The sequence below is a fragment of the Apodemus sylvaticus genome, chromosome 6 (genome assembly GCF_947179515.1).
Source record: "Apodemus sylvaticus chromosome 6, mApoSyl1.1, whole genome shotgun sequence".
NCBI lineage: Eukaryota > Metazoa > Chordata > Mammalia > Rodentia > Muridae > Apodemus > Apodemus sylvaticus.
The window spans coordinates 46943219-46960522 of record NC_067477.1 but is presented as its reverse complement, the minus strand read 5'-3'; the positions used below and the strand labels follow the sequence as shown (position 1 = coordinate 46960522).

General features: G+C 43.0%; 1 protein-coding gene across 4 annotated transcripts in view; it reads right to left on the bottom strand.

Moving 5' to 3' along the window:
• Nucleotides 1-952: 952 nt before the first annotated feature.
• Nucleotides 953-17304, bottom strand: part of Ppp2r5e (protein phosphatase 2 regulatory subunit B'epsilon) — a 139807-nt gene continuing 123455 nt past the window's right edge. For all 4 annotated transcript variants that reach the window (XM_052185655.1, XM_052185653.1, XM_052185656.1 and 1 more), the window contains 6 exons: nt 17070-17123; nt 16915-16965; nt 15129-15248; nt 12518-12645; nt 9513-9614; nt 953-4812 (listed from right to left, as the gene is read on the bottom strand). In XM_052185655.1, the coding sequence (XP_052041615.1) occupies nt 4713-4812; nt 9513-9614; nt 12518-12645; nt 15129-15248; nt 16915-16965; nt 17070-17123 (555 nt within the window). In that variant the 3' untranslated portion in view covers nt 953-4712. The remainder of the gene's footprint in view (nt 4813-9512; nt 9615-12517; nt 12646-15128; nt 15249-16914; nt 16966-17069; nt 17124-17304) is intronic.

Sequence of the window (17304 nt, the reverse complement as noted above, 5' to 3'; positions counted from 1 at the left end):
GGCAGTCCAATGAGGAAATCCTGTGAGGAGGAAATGGGGGACATCTGGCAACACCCCAGGCCAAGGCCAGCATAAACTTAGCCAGCCCTGCTGAAGTGAATCTGTTCCTCCTTTAGACATCCCATGTCACACTAAAGGACCAGACGGGATATTCCCACCAGTCTTAGCCCATAGTGCAGACTAGAAGACAGAATAAGTGGAACACTGTTACGTGATAACCGTTGGGCCACTCCTCATGGTCATACACCCCTAGACATAAGGCTTCTCAAAACTAAAACTTGGCAACACCCCCCTCATACACACACACACACACACACACACCTCAAAACTCAGTTCAACATATTAGTGTGACTCAAAAGGCTACAGGGTCAACAATAAAGGCGAGCAGCCAGGTACCTGCACCCTTCACTGCTTATTTATTAGGGACGCCCACAGCACAGATTCTCACACCGCTGTGGAGGGGAGGATTACATTGCTTTGGGAAGCACCTTTGCTTAGTTTGTAACCACTTTTGAGAGAGTATATCATTTTCTAAGATGAACGCTTATTTCCAAGTGTGTAAGCCGCCATCTGCATCCTGCTGTTTGAAAAGGAAGAAGTCTGGATCAACAGGGGCTGGAAGAGTCTTGGATCATTTTTTACTTTGAAGTGGATCAGAAGGCTTCCCTGTCTGGTTGAGCCAGTCTGTAATTTTCATACACAACTTTTCACATTGTTCATTTTTACATCTATGCACAAACAGATGCTGTTTTGAAAACCTAAGAATAACATACTCACCCACAGCTAAAACTACGGACGGCTTCCTAGCAGGGAAAATGAACGTTTGCTGCCCTCTCCTGCTACAACTATGAAATGAGGAACAGGAGAGACTGGAGCTGAGATGAAGTCAAGGCTGAGGGGAGGGGCATGCCATTCTCCTTATATGCCAATCAAAAGCCAGACGACAAGAAAATGTATTGGTAATATTTATATTTGAAAGTTCCCCATTGATACATGAGGTTTAGATTACAACTTATTTACAGTAAGTGGTCTTTTTAAAAAGGGATGGGTTGAGAAAGAAAATGGAGGCAAGGACGGGGAAGAGGAAGGAGGAAGAGAGGGAGAGGAGAAAAGGAAACCTATATTCATACACATCATAGTACGGGGTGTTCGTTTCCAGGAGGGACACGACGGCCGCTATCGTGCACAAGCAGCAGCACAAATGAACATTCCGCTAGCTCAAGCTCTGCTTGTCCCCGTCTCGGGACGCACAATCCTTCTTTCAGGGTCTCAAAATTAAATGCAGAGGAGTATAAAATGCGTTGCCGGCATACTTCTTACAAAAGTCCTTTATGGCTCTCCCAACTCCGCGCAGAGAAGCAGCTGAGCCAGAATACAAAAATAAAATATTCATGTGCAAATAAAACGTCATTGATCACATCTCCTGCCACCTTTCCAAGACAGGTGACCGTCACTTTGTGGGAATGTTGGTTAATGACATCAAAGTTGAGAAGCTCTTCCTTTCTGGGCCAGGTCAGTGTAGCCAATTAAAATGGAAAACAAAGCAGTAAGACGATGACCTCTGGACTACTTAGTGATTCTGACCCTAGCCTTCCATCCACACACCACTCCCCAGCCTCCCTACAAAAACTTAAAACAGCTTTTAAAGCTCTAGGTCTACTTCATTTCCCTTTCCATAGTGTGACTGAGCCTAGGGTTATGTGTTCGGTATAGGAGGTGAGATTACGAGTGCTCCCTGGTCTGCACCTCAGCCTGCCCTGCAGAGGAGGGACAGACTCAGCTCGATACAATGATCCTGCCACTTAGGGAAGAGCCCGAGGAGGAGGAGCTGGGCCCAGCTCCTGCAGCCAGTCACATTCAGGGGATTATTCAGATATTTTTTATTTATTAAAAAAAAAAGTCAATGTCAGGAAGAGCAAAATATAATCAAAATTGCAGCAGGCAATAACTAAACAGTGACAAAGGGGCGCTGGGTCATGGACACGATGAGGAGTGGACGTTTGATCCAGAGGACGGTCACTTCGCTCACACAGCTGCTACAGGCCTGCAACCTGCACCCTCAGCATCATTCTATATCACAGGATTATATCTTAATTTTTTTTTTATTCCAAAGACACTCTTAGTCCCATCCCTGAAACCAATATGGTAGGGATAAGGTTGGAGTGGTCACCACTCATTAACTACAATATTTGCTATTGAAAAAATATATTTATATATAGTTCTGGAAACTATGAAGCAAACAAAATATAAGACAGAGCTGAGTTTGTCCCCGTTAAGTCACATCGAGTGACAGCAGGACTGCCCAGGGAGGGTCAGACAGGAGGCGACTGCAAATGCAGCAGGTATGTCCTTACACGTCACACAGTGCAACAGTCAAGTCACCTGGGCTAGCTTCTCATCCACACACAACATGACAGAGGTCACATTGTCACTTTTGGTTAAAAAGGAAAATGAGAGTTTCTTCTCAGAGATTGTCCTGTGAGTTTAGACAGACAGCTCTTATCACATCTTTAAATAGTCTAAAGCTTAGCTTTATTCCTCTCAGTTGGGAACGACCAACAGACAAAACTGACAGAAAGAGTGCCAGTGCTGTTTGCCCTTAGCTCCGAGGTCCTGACCTTTCTCATGCCAAATGAGCACACACCCCCCCCCCCCCCCCGAGGGATCACAGCAAGCAAAGTCTACACTATCAAAGACATGTGCAATGAAGATGGACATGGCTAAAGCAGAGCTAAAGGGGATGTGCTATGGTTTGCTTCTTGGCATCAATATGTGACCTGCAGCTCTGCTGCAACACTTTCCAGGAACTATATGGAACCTTCCTTGACGCTCTTTAAGAGGCCTGCTCATTCCACTGAACCATCTCGGACTTGGTGGTATGCATACCTTTAAAAACCAAAAACCAAAGGTACCTAAATAAAAATATCCATAATTAGCTTACATTTATGTACACATTGTGACTGACAATCTGGAAACACTTCATAAGTGAAATAAGTCTGTGGCTTTTCCCCTCCTTTTCCTCAGAAACAACAAAGCTCTATATATTCTACTTTACATTTAAAAGGAAGAAAATACACAAGCCCCTATTTATACTGTATTTCTACTAAGAGCAACAAGAGCTCATGTGTGTTCACGTTAGCTATGATCACGACTCCACATATGAACACAGGACCGGCTCTGTGCCATAGACACTCTGGATGTGATGGTTCGGGCTTATGGGCTCACCGCTGTCCTGTCTCTAACAAGCAAAGGCTTCCTGGAGACAAACCCCACCACACATTTGCCAATACACAGCAGTGCAACCACATCGGGTAAATACATACTACACACCTGTATATCAGCGACTTACCTACCCCTGCGGGGCTCTTGTTAACACAGCACAGGGCCGATAAGGACATCTAGAGCCCAGACCTTGGGGTCCTTTTTTTTTTTTTTTAACTTAAACAATTTGGTCACGATGCACCTTTGATATAAAAGCATTTTTTAAACTTTATTATTAATACTCAGGACATTAGGAATTTCCAGATTTTTTCAGTAGCATTTGTAGAACCACTTTTGGTAACAAATACAGTAGTTAGGAATATGCATCCAATTCAGAACGCATAATGTTGATCCTGAATCCTTTCTGGCTAAAAACAGGGCTGGCGCTGTGATGAGCTATAGAACGAGAATCTATAAAAAGCCCCTGGAACGTGTTTTGCTTCTCCAGAGGCTGCATCCTCTTGCTGAAATACTTGGTAAGTACACATTAGAAAGTAAGGCAACAACTCCAAACAGTGCGTGCTGTTCACTCAATGCAGTTCCCAACCGGATGCGCAGTCCTGGGGCTCAGCTCCACGGCTCTATCGCTTAGTGTTCTGTCTTTCTCACTTCAAAGGATCCGAAAGGATGTTCTCTGACATTTCTAAATTGTCTCTGGTCTGGATGCACACTGATGCCTGCAGCTAATGCTGCAGGGGCTGAGGCCTGCGCGTCCCACTGCCTGTTTTCAAAGGATTCAAGACCCTGATTTGGACTCACCATGTCTGATACGAAGCCCAACATTCCCTTCGCTACCATGCTTATCACCTCCTCTTTTTCACTCCTAATCTGAAAACTAAAGGAGGACCAGGAACACCTGGTGGCTGGGAAGATGTTCTTCCAGCAGACAAACTGTCATCAGGGACCTCTGTGATTTACAGCCCCGTTCCACGTGGACATTTGACTCATGAAGATGTGCAAAAGGAAAGGATGTCACATTACAGTCATGTCCAGAGGAGGGTGCTATACAAACTTATAAAGAAATGACAAATCTTTTCTTCCTTTACTATAAATACATTTAACAGCTTAGCAGAAAGACAAGCTAAATTTAAGATTGTTCACATTTGAAAATTGTATCATACTCTCTGCTAGTGATAAATAAGGAACTCCTGATAATGGAATTTTAACATAGCAATTTCCCCGACAGATCTCTGTAGACCTTTTGTTTGTTTGTTTTTAAAGAGGGTTAGAACAATGATTATGTTTGCAAAGTTCTGAGAGTCCATCTACTGTCCACACTTTGAAGTCCTTATGTTTTCCTTTACTTAGAGACAGGTATATACAGTGCTGCTGTAATAATGAGACAAATGTGAAATCTACTGTAAAGTTGCACAATACAGAAAACGGTTGCTCCATCCTTCTACTACATAAGCGTGTGACCCACGGGTTAGTGTGTCGCTGTTAGGCTGTTGTTAAGTTGGAATTATCCCATCGCGTCTAAGACCTCTCTTTAACTCCAGATCCTCCAATTTTTTCCACAGTTCTTCGCGCTCCTTTTCTTTCTTTTTCTCACTGGGGGAAGAAACAGAAAACAATATAAACACTGAGGGTTGTGAGAGTCCCCAGCAGAAGCAGCCTTCCCTCCCAGACGCCTGAGAGTGGCTGTGAAACTTTTTGCAGCCAGCATCTTCGTGTTTCCTTTTGGGTCTTTCTGACCCACCTTGTGGGTTCTATTCTGATACTCCCTAACACAGAGGTAGTGCTAAGGAAGAGTGGAAAACAAGTCTACTTTAAGGTTTACATTAACATCCCTTCAGGTGTTGATACAGTAAAAATTATAATTCAGTCTACAATTACTGAGAAACAGAACTATAGAGATGATTTCTAGTGTCATATATCTTAACACAGTGTGCTTAGTGGCTCTAAAATGCTCAAAGTCTTGTCAGAGCCCAACCTTCTATTTGTTCCCAAATAAACTCTCAAGAGAGAGCTGAGGGCTGTAGAGATGGCTCAGCGGTTATGAGCCCTGACTGCTCTTCCAAGTGTCTTTAGTTCAAATCCCAGCAACCACATGATGGCTCACAGACATCCTCAATGAGATCAGACGCCCTCTTCTGGTGTGTCTGAAGACAACTACAGTGTACTAACATATAATAATAAGTAAATCTTAAGAGAGAGAGAGAGAGAGAGAGAGAGAGAGAGAGAGAGAGAGAGAGAGAGAGAGAGAGAGAGAGAGAGAGAGAGAGAAAGAGAGAGAGAGAGAAAGAGAGAGAGAGAGAGAGAGAGAGAGAGAGAGAGCTGAAACCAACACTGACAATGGACAAGATCTAGAAAATACATACATTTGATTTGTGTCTATTTCTTATATTATACATACTCAAACTGGTCATTTCTGAAAACACATGATCAAAATATATTTATATATTATATATATAAATTATAAAACTATATTAATGATTTGCATAAAATCTTGTGGACACCGGTATTATCGTGTCTTAAAATTTTAAGTAAGCCTTCAAACTTGGTTAAATATCAATTTTGGTTAAATACTGACATGTGGTTATTAAATACCAATACGTGGTTAAATACCAATACCAGTGATCTCCAGAACTTCAGACTGCATTGTTTGGCAAAGTTTACCACAATGGATAAGCCAAAACTGGTTCAACAATTTAAATTTGCCAAAGGCATTTTGAAACTTTAGTATTTTTTTAAAAAAAAGTTTTAATATCAATGAAGTAGGAAGTATATAATCAAAGAACACAAAAATGTATTATAAATACATTCATACTTATCAAAAATATTTCATTACATGAATTCTCTTCTACTAACATAATTCATTTCATTACCTCTAGTTCACTGAAATGAACTGGTGAATGAAAAGGTAACATTGTGAATTCACAAATTCAAACAATTCCAAAGCACAGGAGTTCTGCAGCCTCAGACTCGAATAACTGGCCCTTGCATAGCCTAACTTCCACAACAGTATGTTCTTTACTCAGAGAAAATCATAAAGATAATGTGAACTTTGCATGGAAATCCAGTGCTAACCACTATTTTAGTAGTCACCAATATTTTGCAAAGTTATATTAAATTTTCTAACAATAGAAAGAAGGAACTGGAAAGATGGTTCAGTGGTTAAGAGCACTGGCTGTTCCTCCAGAGGACCCGGGTTCAATTCCCAGCAACCACATGGCAGCTCACAACTGTAACTCCAGTTCCAGAGGATCCGACATCCTCTCTGTCCCCTGCAGGCATATGGCACACAAACATGCAGGAAGACAAACATTCACATACATAGAAGAAAAAGAAATCAACACTTAAAGAGAAAAGCCTTGAACCAATAAAAAGTTATTCTCATCTTCCTTAAAGTAAGATAATTTTTTTAAAAAAAGAAATCCAAATAATCTGACATTCCCATTGCACTTGCAGGGTTATTTAATCATATAACAAAATCATTTGTAGTGTCACTTCATAATTAATACTCTAGCAATTTAGGCCTTCTTTAATGTTTGGCTATCTTAAATACAATCTGCACAGTGTGAATTTCAGCAAGCATAATGGTTTTCAAACATTTCCTTATGCAATAATTTTGACCTAAAATAAATGCATTTATAGGCATACTGGGCAAGATGAGAAAAGTCTCTACTCCTTATAGATTATTTTTTATTTTTAAAAAATAAAGTTGGAATTTATTCATACACCTTTTTGGCACTGGAGAGATTGCTCTGCAAATAACTGCCTAGTGCTACTCTTCCAAAGGACCAGGGTTCAGTTCCTAGCACCTACATGGTGGTAACTCCAGGTCCTGGGGGCTCCAAAGCCATCCTCTGGCCTCTGCAGGTACTAGGCATGTATGTATTTATTGCACATATATACATGCACGCAAAACATTCATAAACATAAAAAATAAATATTTAAAAAAAGATGTAAGCATGTGACCCCACACTCAGAGCTGACTCAGGAGGGTCACTGAAGTTCACAGCCAGCCTCAGTTGCAGAGTAGATTGGGCGTCTAGTATAAGCAAGCTGCGGGGGGAATGACCACTTGTTTGACAGTACAGTCTGGAGATGATATTAGTCTAAATGTTCTCAGAGAACACTGAGGACATGGACATAGATTCTACAGCACAAGCAATGTTTAAATGACTTCTTTGGCTACAGGAAAGTAACTGTTTGGGAACTTTTTAAACTGAAAACCAGTACAGCCTGTGGCAGTTCCCACTGCCCGGATGTGCAGCTGACACCGTGACATCATCCTCTTCTCATCGAGACTGCTCACTCAAGCTCATCAGCTCTACAGGATGCAGGGTGACTTGTCCTGTGTCCAGTCCTTCTCTAACTGGTCTTTCATATAGATGGAATAATATAGTGAAAAAAAATCAAATATTTCTCTTGTTTTGGTTGATTTTTGTGTTATTTTTTGAGGAAAGGTCTCAGGTAGCCCAGACTTTCCTTGAACTCATTACTGAGGTTCCTGTCCTGCTTCTGCTCCCTCCCAAGTGCTGGGATTACACATGTGTATGCCTAGCTGCTAAGAGTCTACACAGTCCTGATGCAGAGAGCGCTCAGTCTCTCTCTGTCGGTGGAAACTTAAGACCTTGGCACGCCACAGTGCTGGGACCTTGTCAAACTCTTCCCATTTCCCTGCCCACAACTCCAGTGCTGCCTTCCCTGCCCCAACCTGACAGTGTTAGAAGCTCAATCTGCTCTGAACTGAAACCATTAACATCCTGTGATCAACAACTAGAAGCTCATATTTGGCTCTTTCATCACAGCCCCAAACATCCATGTTCAATCACTAATTCACAGTTACTGTCATTCTATGGAGAAACCATACTCTATCTGCTTGGTACAACTTCTATGCTTGTTTGTTTGACAAAATATCATTCTTGCTTTTAAAAACAAAACAAGCAAAACAAATAAACAAACAAAAACAATTTTCATGAAGGAAGTCTATTCACTAAGAACCACTTTAACATCCTAGCATATCAAATCTTGGGAGGCAGAAGCAGGTATATCTCTGAGTCTGAGCCCAACCTCAACTGCAAAATGAGTTCTGAGATAGCCAGGGCTACACAGAGAAACCCTGTCTTGAAAATCAAAAACAACAAAATAATAATAATTAAAATATAAAAATAAAATGAGAGAACCATGTAAATAAAAATATATCCTTAAGCACTTCAGTATTTTCTAATACTAGACCATCTGCTTGGGAATCCAGATCATAGAAGAGAACTCTCATCCTCAGCACCATGTCTGCCTGCAGGCTGCAATGCTTCCGCCACAATGACAATGGCCTACATCTCTGAAGTAGAAGCCAGGCCCAATTAAATGCTTTCCTTTACAAGAGTTACTTTGGTCCTCTTTACAGCAACAGAAATCCTCTTTTGGAAAGTTGAATATACTGGATGAAAAATAAAACTTGGGCCAGATATAGAGGCTCACACTTTTAGTCCCAGCACTTGGGAGGCAGAAGCAGGTATATCTCTGAGTCTGAGCCCAACCTCAACTGCAAAATGAGTTCTGAGATAGCCAGGGCTACACAGAGAAACCCTGTCTTGAAAATCAAAAACAACAAAATAATAATAATTAAAATATAAAAATAAAATGAGAGAACCATGTAAATAAAAATATATCCTTAAGCACTTCAGTATTTTCTAATACTAGACCATTAGAGTCTATATTCTTTTCACTTCTAAGTTATGATGAATTTGTTGGTTTCTAGACTAGAAAAATAAGTTTTGGGCAAATAGTGCCTGGCTTCTCCTAAGATGGAATAAAGTACATCTGTCCAATTTTAGTTCTGATGTGTCAGCAACAGGAGTCAGCCCACAGGACTAACTCCCTAATGGTTCCCTTGAAGTGGGCCTGAAGGACTAGTTATATGCCAGGCTTTTAACCTTGTGGTAGAACAGAAAATAAAGAAAGAAAGGCAGCAGGCTTCATCAAGCCAGCCTCAAACTTAGTGCGTAGCTAAGGATACCTTTGAAGCCCTGATCCTCCTGCCTCCACCTGGCTCAAATGCTGAGACTACAGGCAGGTATTAGCACACCTGGCTTCCCATTCCCTTTACACAGTTCATTTCCACATCGAGAACCATCTTACTTCGTGGTGCATTAATGGGGCCCAGCTAAGGAGCATGCAGAGGGAATAGAAAATAAAGAAACTGCTGTTTATGATCTGATGTGCAGCTGGGAAACTATAACAAAGAGTTCAGAAAGGACTCAATAGCTTTATGCACAACAGACAAAAGAACTTTAAAAAGTTACCGCTGACGATCTGACTTGTATGTGGCTGTCAGCTCATCAAACATAGTGCTGTTCATTTCCATAAATGCCTTCAACACGTTGTACACCAACGCCACAATAGCCCTGTGAGGCAGAGAGGGAGAATGTATCAGTTAGTCTTCACAATGGGGTGGTGACTAGAAAAGCCAAAGGACAGCCTGGCATAAGTCAGGCCTCCTCTAGTGTGCATACATACAAACTTTTACTGTTTTCCTTTGACAAGGTCACTCACGTCTAAACTGCATCCCAACTACCACTACCCAACCTCTCTCCCAACCTCTCTCCCAACCTATTGCCCTTACTGCCCCCTACAAATCCCTTTCTGACATACATGTAGCACAGGCCAGCCTCAAACTTAATGCGTAGCTGAGGATAACTTTCAAGTCCTGATCCTCCTGCCTCCACCTGTCTAGTGCTGAGAGTACAGGCAGGTATTAGCACACCTGGCTTCCCATTCCCTTTAAACAGTTCGTTTCCACATCGAGAGATCTGAGTTCTTTACTGTTCAGTCTTCCTGAGGGCTGGCCAAGTTAAAACCCAGCTTTGTTCTCCCAAATTATTGCTACACAGAGCAGATATGCTTGTGACCAATGCACAACAAAAGGCAAGTATAGGATAGAGCTGCTTTAAGGTGTGGGGAGAAAGCTCAGGCAGGGTGTGTGTGTGTGTGTCTGTGTATGTGTATGTGTCCAGTTGGTGATGTGCATCTATAATCCCAGCACATGGGAGGCAGAGGTAAGAGCACTGAGAACTTAGGAGCACTGTGGGCTACATACATATGGACACTATCTCAAAGAGACAGACAGACGGATGGACGGATGGACGGACGGACAAGACAGAGCAGTCATACCCTATAAACAAGTACCAGTGGTTAAAAAAAGATCGCTTTCAAAGTAATAATTTAAAATCAGAAGCTGTCCCTGTGGAAGTGAGTATCTAAATCACTTGGACTCCAGGACAGTCACCATGCTCTCCGAGCTGCTACTCCATGTGGTTGCACCAGTCTGTCTGTTCCTGCTCCTCCAATATTCACACTGAAAACTGTCCAGCTGCTGCCAGAGACCCATGGTTATGGAGTACTACGCTACAGCTAAAACGTTGAGGCTGGACTAGTCTGGTTTGTTTGTTGATGGTTTTTTTTTTTTTCCTTTTCTTTTCTTGGTTTTTTTTGAGACAGGGTTTCTCGGTGTAGCCCTGGCTGTCCTGAAACTCACTGTGTAGACCAGGCTGGCGTCGAACTCAGAAATCCGCTTGTCTGTGCCTCCCAAGTGCTGGGATTAAAGACGTGTGCCACCACCACCGCGTAGCTTGGACTACTCTTATCAAGCAGAAGATACTCTTGGACAAGGTGAGGACTTTGCTGTTACAGACTTGAAAGATTCAGACAAAAAAAAAAAAAAAAGGTGTTTCCCTTTTCCAAACTTTTAAGGTTGCTTCCATTTTGCAACAAAGTCTCCAACTCCTCAATCTCACTAAGAAGGCATCTCTAAAAACTGAGGGCTCCCGTTAGTGGGAGGGCTCCGGTTAGTGGGAGGGCTCATGTTAGTGGGAGGGCTCCTGTTAGCGGACAGGCTCCCGTTAGTGGGAGGGTTCATGTTAGTGGAGGGCGAGCTTCTGCCTGGTGCCCATAAGAAGGGACACTTGAGTTAAGGCTTAAGAATGGCCTTCTTTGTTCAGCGGCGGTGGTGGCACACACCTGTAATCCCAGCACTCTAGGAGGCAGAGGCAGGTGGATTTCTGAGTTTGAGGCCAGCCTGGTCTACAGAGTGAGTTCCAGGACAGCCAGAACTATATAGAGAAACCCTGTCTCGAAAATACCAACATCCTACAATCAAAACAAAACACAACAAACAAACAAGAATGGCCTTCTTCCCTAGGACAGCACTGGGCCCTGGGCGCTTACTGACTCTGCCTAGAGCTGCTCTCCACACCCTTGAGAGAAAGTCTCTACAACAGGGTTTAACAGCTCTTTTTCAAAGTTCTATTAATATAAAAAGTATTATAGTTAGAAATTTTTTTAAAAAATGTTATTTTACAACTCCCTGCAAAAAATTAAAAGACAGACTGAATTGTACTTAATAATTCCTCACATAAAAATTTCCTTTATTGCATAGAGAAACATGCAAAAGCATCTCAATATAAAATACTGTAACTCTCCTACGGCTAAATTTAACTTGTCCTTGAAGATTATGAAATTTAGTCCCCACTACAAAAATCTAACAACCGAGCTGACTGCTGGAAAATGGATCTTCCTGTCAAATGTAAATCTCTTCAGATCACTTCTTCACAGTCCCTCCTGACACTGGCATTGGTGAAGGTTCTTGTGGGCCTCACTTCCTTTTCTAGCCTTGTCTCTAGCACTGCTCCCTCAAAGGCCTCATGGCCTTTGCCCTCCTTAGCCCGCAGACTTCTGAACTCACAGGCACTTCAAACACCTGTGTGTCTTTTTACATGGAGAAAAACGGACCCCTGTCTAAAGGGGTGTGCTCTATCACCCCCATCTACCAAATTCCACTAAGAATCTATCTGAAGCCAAGTACAGCCATTCCCTAGCACTCAGGAGGCTGAGACAGGAGAATCATGAGTTTCTGGTAAGTTATGGCCTGTACAGGAAGATCTTGCCTTGAAAAAATTAACACGTTTAATTTGAGCCCTGCCAGTCAATATACATGCTTTGGTGCTCCAGCACATTCCCAAAACACATCTGGCTGCCTTCAGACAGGCTACGTTCAGAAAGCCTCTCAAGTACAAAGATATTTTAACTAAACAGCACTACTTTGCTAAATATTTGTTTGCTTTTCAGTCCCCCATCCAGCACATTTCCAGAGGGGTTTTTATCTTGTCACATGTGCACCTTTAACAATGGCACAGCAGCTGGTGCACAGTAAGCTGCCAGACATTTTACTAATGAAAAGAAGAAGGGGAAGGGACCTAAGACCAAAAGAGAGGAGGAGGAAGGGGAGGATGGAAAGGAACTGAAGACATACGGATTCCAATGCTCTTTTGAAATCCTATAAAGGCTGGAGAACATGATGGGAAGGATGACGTTAGAGTTTTCTTCTATCAAACTCATGATGTATTCATTATTCCAATAATAGAGTGCCCTTTCTGCCACCTTTAAGAAAGAAACAGAACAATTATAACACAAGTTATAATCTTTTCAAACAAAAGTATTTTCAAAGACTATTTTTAAAATCATTCAATCAAAAGTATAATTAAATATTAATAACTCTTTACATTTTTCTAAGATTTATGATCTTTCAGGAAGTTACCAGTTTGGGGAGGAAAGTTTTCTTGTTTTTTTTTTTTTTTTTTTGGGGGGGCTGTTCCCTCTCTGTTAATTTATCTTCTCTTTAAGTCTATCTACACATCTCACCTATTTCCGCACTCTTCCCTACACAGTCCCCACACACTGTCACCAGCTCAGCTCTCAGAGTTGCTTGTGTGGCTTGGGCCTTGGTATACTTCAGGTCTTAAATGTCCCCACGGCGTATGTCTGAATGCTTTCTCTGCAGCCTGTGATGCTACTCGGAAGGCCGTGAGGCCTCAAAGGTGGGATCTGGCTGGGAGAAGACGCCGTTTCCTTATTGATTTGGATCCTGATCTCTGTCCACAATACTCTAACTTCATTGGCTGGGCCTAAGAATCTCAACTTGGACTTGATGAACTCAAATGGCTTCTTTTATTTACATAAATTGAGAGATCATGATTTGGAATGAAAAGAAACAAGATTTCCCACCCTGACAGACGGAGAAGTCGGAGCCTTTCCAGCTACATCACTTGGCAGGTTCAAAACACTGCTGACTTACTGGTCCCTGAGCACTTAGAACAGTCGTCAAGGAACACCAGCACACAGAAGCCACTGTGCTGTGGCCACTCATACGTCACTGCTCTTAACCCATGAAACTGGTGCCATTATTCCAGTTTTAAGCATGAGACCTGAAGAGCTGGTGATAAGTCACTGGCTCAAGGTCCCACACGAGGTCAAGGTCAAGCGGCACTCGCAGCAGCCGCTCCCCACGCTCTCCACGCTCCCTCGCTGACTGTAAAGATCAGATAGATACCTGGCTGGAATGGCGCCTGCAATTCTGCTTGCTGTAAACTGTGATGGGGCTGCGGAGCAGAACAAACAACCGGTGCATACATGCACAGGTCTCAGGAGCTACCTGAGACCATGGGGCAGGGTCAGTGTGATTGACTCCACACTCCTGGCCTCCAGCACTGTGGGGAAATCAATCTCGGCTATTGAAGCTATATGGTCTAGAGCCTTTTGTTACGGCAACCTGAGCCTACCATACACTCTTGCCCATTTTCTACTTTGTAAAGTTAACCCAGGGCCCTGCAAGCGCTAGGCAGTGCTCCTCGACTGAACACCATCCTCAGTATAACCAATCATTTTCTGTCTTAGCCTTGAGTATCCAGTAAGCTTCTCTGACTTGTTCTTTGTGAAAGGCCCTTGGTCTCCACTATACCAAAGAGCCTAGTGAAAATAGAAAACTGTCATATGCTTGAACACTATAGATTTAGTGTAGTGTGCACAATCTCTGTACACAGTTATGAACTTTTCTATTTGTGTCTAGTCTGGACACTTCACAGAATGGAGGTCTATCTACTTTTCCTCCTTCTGTTCTATGTGACCTAAGCACCAGCCTAATATACTAGAATGTCTTTAGACCTTTATGACCAGCTTAAAGGACAGTCCACCCTCAAACTAAAAGTGTGCTTTTGTGCTTTTGAACAGGATCTTCAAACGAGGGACAGTATGATGAGTCTGCTAGGTTTGTAAGTTGGATTTTGGTAAGACAGCCACCAGGTAAGATAAAGCACTGTGTTCAACTCTGGTGCATTCTCTCCTGTATGGGTTTCATAGCACTGCAGTCAGGACCTCCTTCCCAGTGTTCTCCTCAAACAGCCACAAGGAGGCAGAGCAGGATGTGGGAAGGTCATGGGCTTTTAGCCTTTTTGCAATAAGCCACCTTTAAAATAAAAATGCATCGACATTCCCTTACCCTTGGGGTCTTGAGCATGCGCAGACCTGCACAGGACAGCGCCCAGCCCCTCCTCCTCCTCCTAAGGAGTACCGACTACACCGTCTCATACACTGGGGAAACCCCCGCAGCTCGCTTCATCCAATTCACCCAAGGTCAGTTATTGTATGGCTTCCAGCTTTGGTATTCACATCATGCCTTCTTGCAGGGTATTATGGGAATTGCAGTTAAGAGACAGAGCCAGTTAGAGGCAGATATTCAACGTCAGGTAATGATTTGTTAACAAGGCTAGAGAGCTGGCGGAGTCGCTCGGAGAGTACTGACTGCCTTTTGCAGAGGAGCCAGGTTCAGTACCCTGCACCCACACTAGCCAGCTCACACCCACATGTGACTCCAGCACCAGGAGCTCTGAGATGCCTCTGGCCTCTGAGGGTACTGCACTCACATACATATACACCCAAACGGACACAGAATTAAAAATAAAAATAAAAAACTTTTTTTATTAAGTAGCTCGTGTCCATGATGGTTTTCTTTTCCAACACAAATGAAGTTTAGCCTAATGAGTTCACATGGCACACACACCACTCTGACTCGTGTTTTTACCACTAACCTGAAAATGGGGGCTAGAAACACACTTGGCAATTTGTTTAAACAAAGGTTCTTGGATTTTAACAAATTGTGACGGTTCAATCACATCCAAGATTTCTTCCAGCTCCCCAAGGAACATGACCTATAAACAGGAATGAAACACAAAATATGAGATCAACCACTAAAATTTCCACATGATCAATTTTACTTACTATTTTAAGAAAAGTGTACACATAAAGCATAAAACAAAAATCAAGTGATCCAGACATTATTCTATTTGTTTTGGCCTGGGATGATAATGGTTAAGTGGGTAAGAGTGTTTGCTATGAAAACATGAAGACCTGAGTTCAAATCCCCAGCATCCACATAAAGACAGAGCAGGCTATATACATACCTGCAACCCCAAGTGCTATGGGGAGTTGAGACAGGAGCATCCCCGGGGTTGCTGGCTGCCAGCCTAGCTCCAAGTTCTACAGCAAGTCACTGTGTGAGAAAGCTTCTTCCCTGGCCTCCATGTGCACACCCTGCCCGCCGCCACACATACAAACAACATACCCGCTTCACAAAGAACTCAGCCAGGGTCTGTGTTCAAGCAAAGAACCGGCCTCTCCCTCTTCAGGCCTTTGGAACTCTGCCCACTGCTAGCAACCAAGCTATTTAACACCCACCCAACCCCACTTTTTATAATAATGGCCGACACTCCTGACCAAATGTGCATTAGTTCACAGCACCACAACAGAGCGCAGTCACTCGGCAGGCAGCTGCCACTCCCCTCGCACACTCATCCACGTTAGGTGGCACAGCAGCCGCATCGCACACTGACCTGCTCTCTATGCTTATGTGAGCACAGGGCACACACTCTCCCCCTCTCCCTCTCCCCTCCTCTAGAGCACAGTCAATCTCATGGCCTCGGGGCTGTATGCAAAAGAAAGCTTGAAGATCACACAATAAGCAAGATAAATAGATTTAGACAGTTATATAAATAGAATAAAAATAATAAATAAAGACTATTTATTCACTAAAAATAACATTAGGCAAGCTAAATAGGCAACTAAAATATGAAGGATGACACTTCGTTCCTATATCAAGGTACAAAGGGCAGCACAGATTCCCTTCACCTCATGTTGTTAAGGCATGAGGTAATTTGCTATATTAACTAGGGTTAGAATCACTGCTGATGTGAGGAAGAGGCTCTCCTTGTATACCCCCATCCATTAATATATATATATACATTCTCTTGTGACATAAAGCTAACAGGTGGCCTCTGTTTCCAGGCTGAGAGGGGGCTTTAGATCTGGGGTGGAGACAGGATGCATTTAAGCTACTGCTTGGAGACCCCTACAAAGCCATGCTTAGGTGACCGTATGTGCCTCTTCCCCGGGCATGCCAAGCTAATGGTCTGATGTTTATTGTGAGACTATGCACTGCAAGCCCTCACCCACGGTACAATTTACCATGGGGGCTGGAGCTGGGGCAGAATGCTCAGGACTCTGACAGCAAACCTTCGTGCTATGCAGTCACTGGACACACTGCGGGCCTTGGCCAGGGTCACAGTGGAGAGAAGACCAGGGTCAGAGTCCAGGAGGCAGGTTCTAGTCTTTTGGCATGCTCTCACTCAGTGTGCCTGGGTATGTGACTTAACTTCTTGAAGGCTCAATTTTATGACTAGTAAAACCGGGCACACTGCCTGCCACAGAACTGCAAAGCCAGGTTTAGATGAGACATATGCTCATGCGTGCTTGGCCTCACAGGGAGAACTTGGCAGAGCACTTCCTTACCACTGGCACTCTCTGAGGTTAAGTACTTACCTCTTTTTGACTGCATGTTTTAGGCCAAAATTTCATTAACCCCCTAATAACCTAAAAGGAAAAGGGGGGAAAATTGAGGCATTTAATGTTTGACATTTTAATGATTTTTTTTCTTAATTTTTTTTCACATTATAGAAAGGAAAAAAAAAGCTTACTGGTTCTGTAAGGGAAGGGTCTTTCTCCAGAAACTGTACTATACAATACGCCAGCTGAACAGGAAGGAAGAGGAAAGGACAGAGCATTAATTCAACCCAATGAAAGGTGGAAGCACACAGCATCACTGGTTTAACCTCACAATCACTTCATTTGAAACCTCGTGGAAAGAATTGGAACCCAGCTATGTTGCCTAGGCAAGTCTTCGACTCCTGAGCCCAACGTGATTCTCCTACC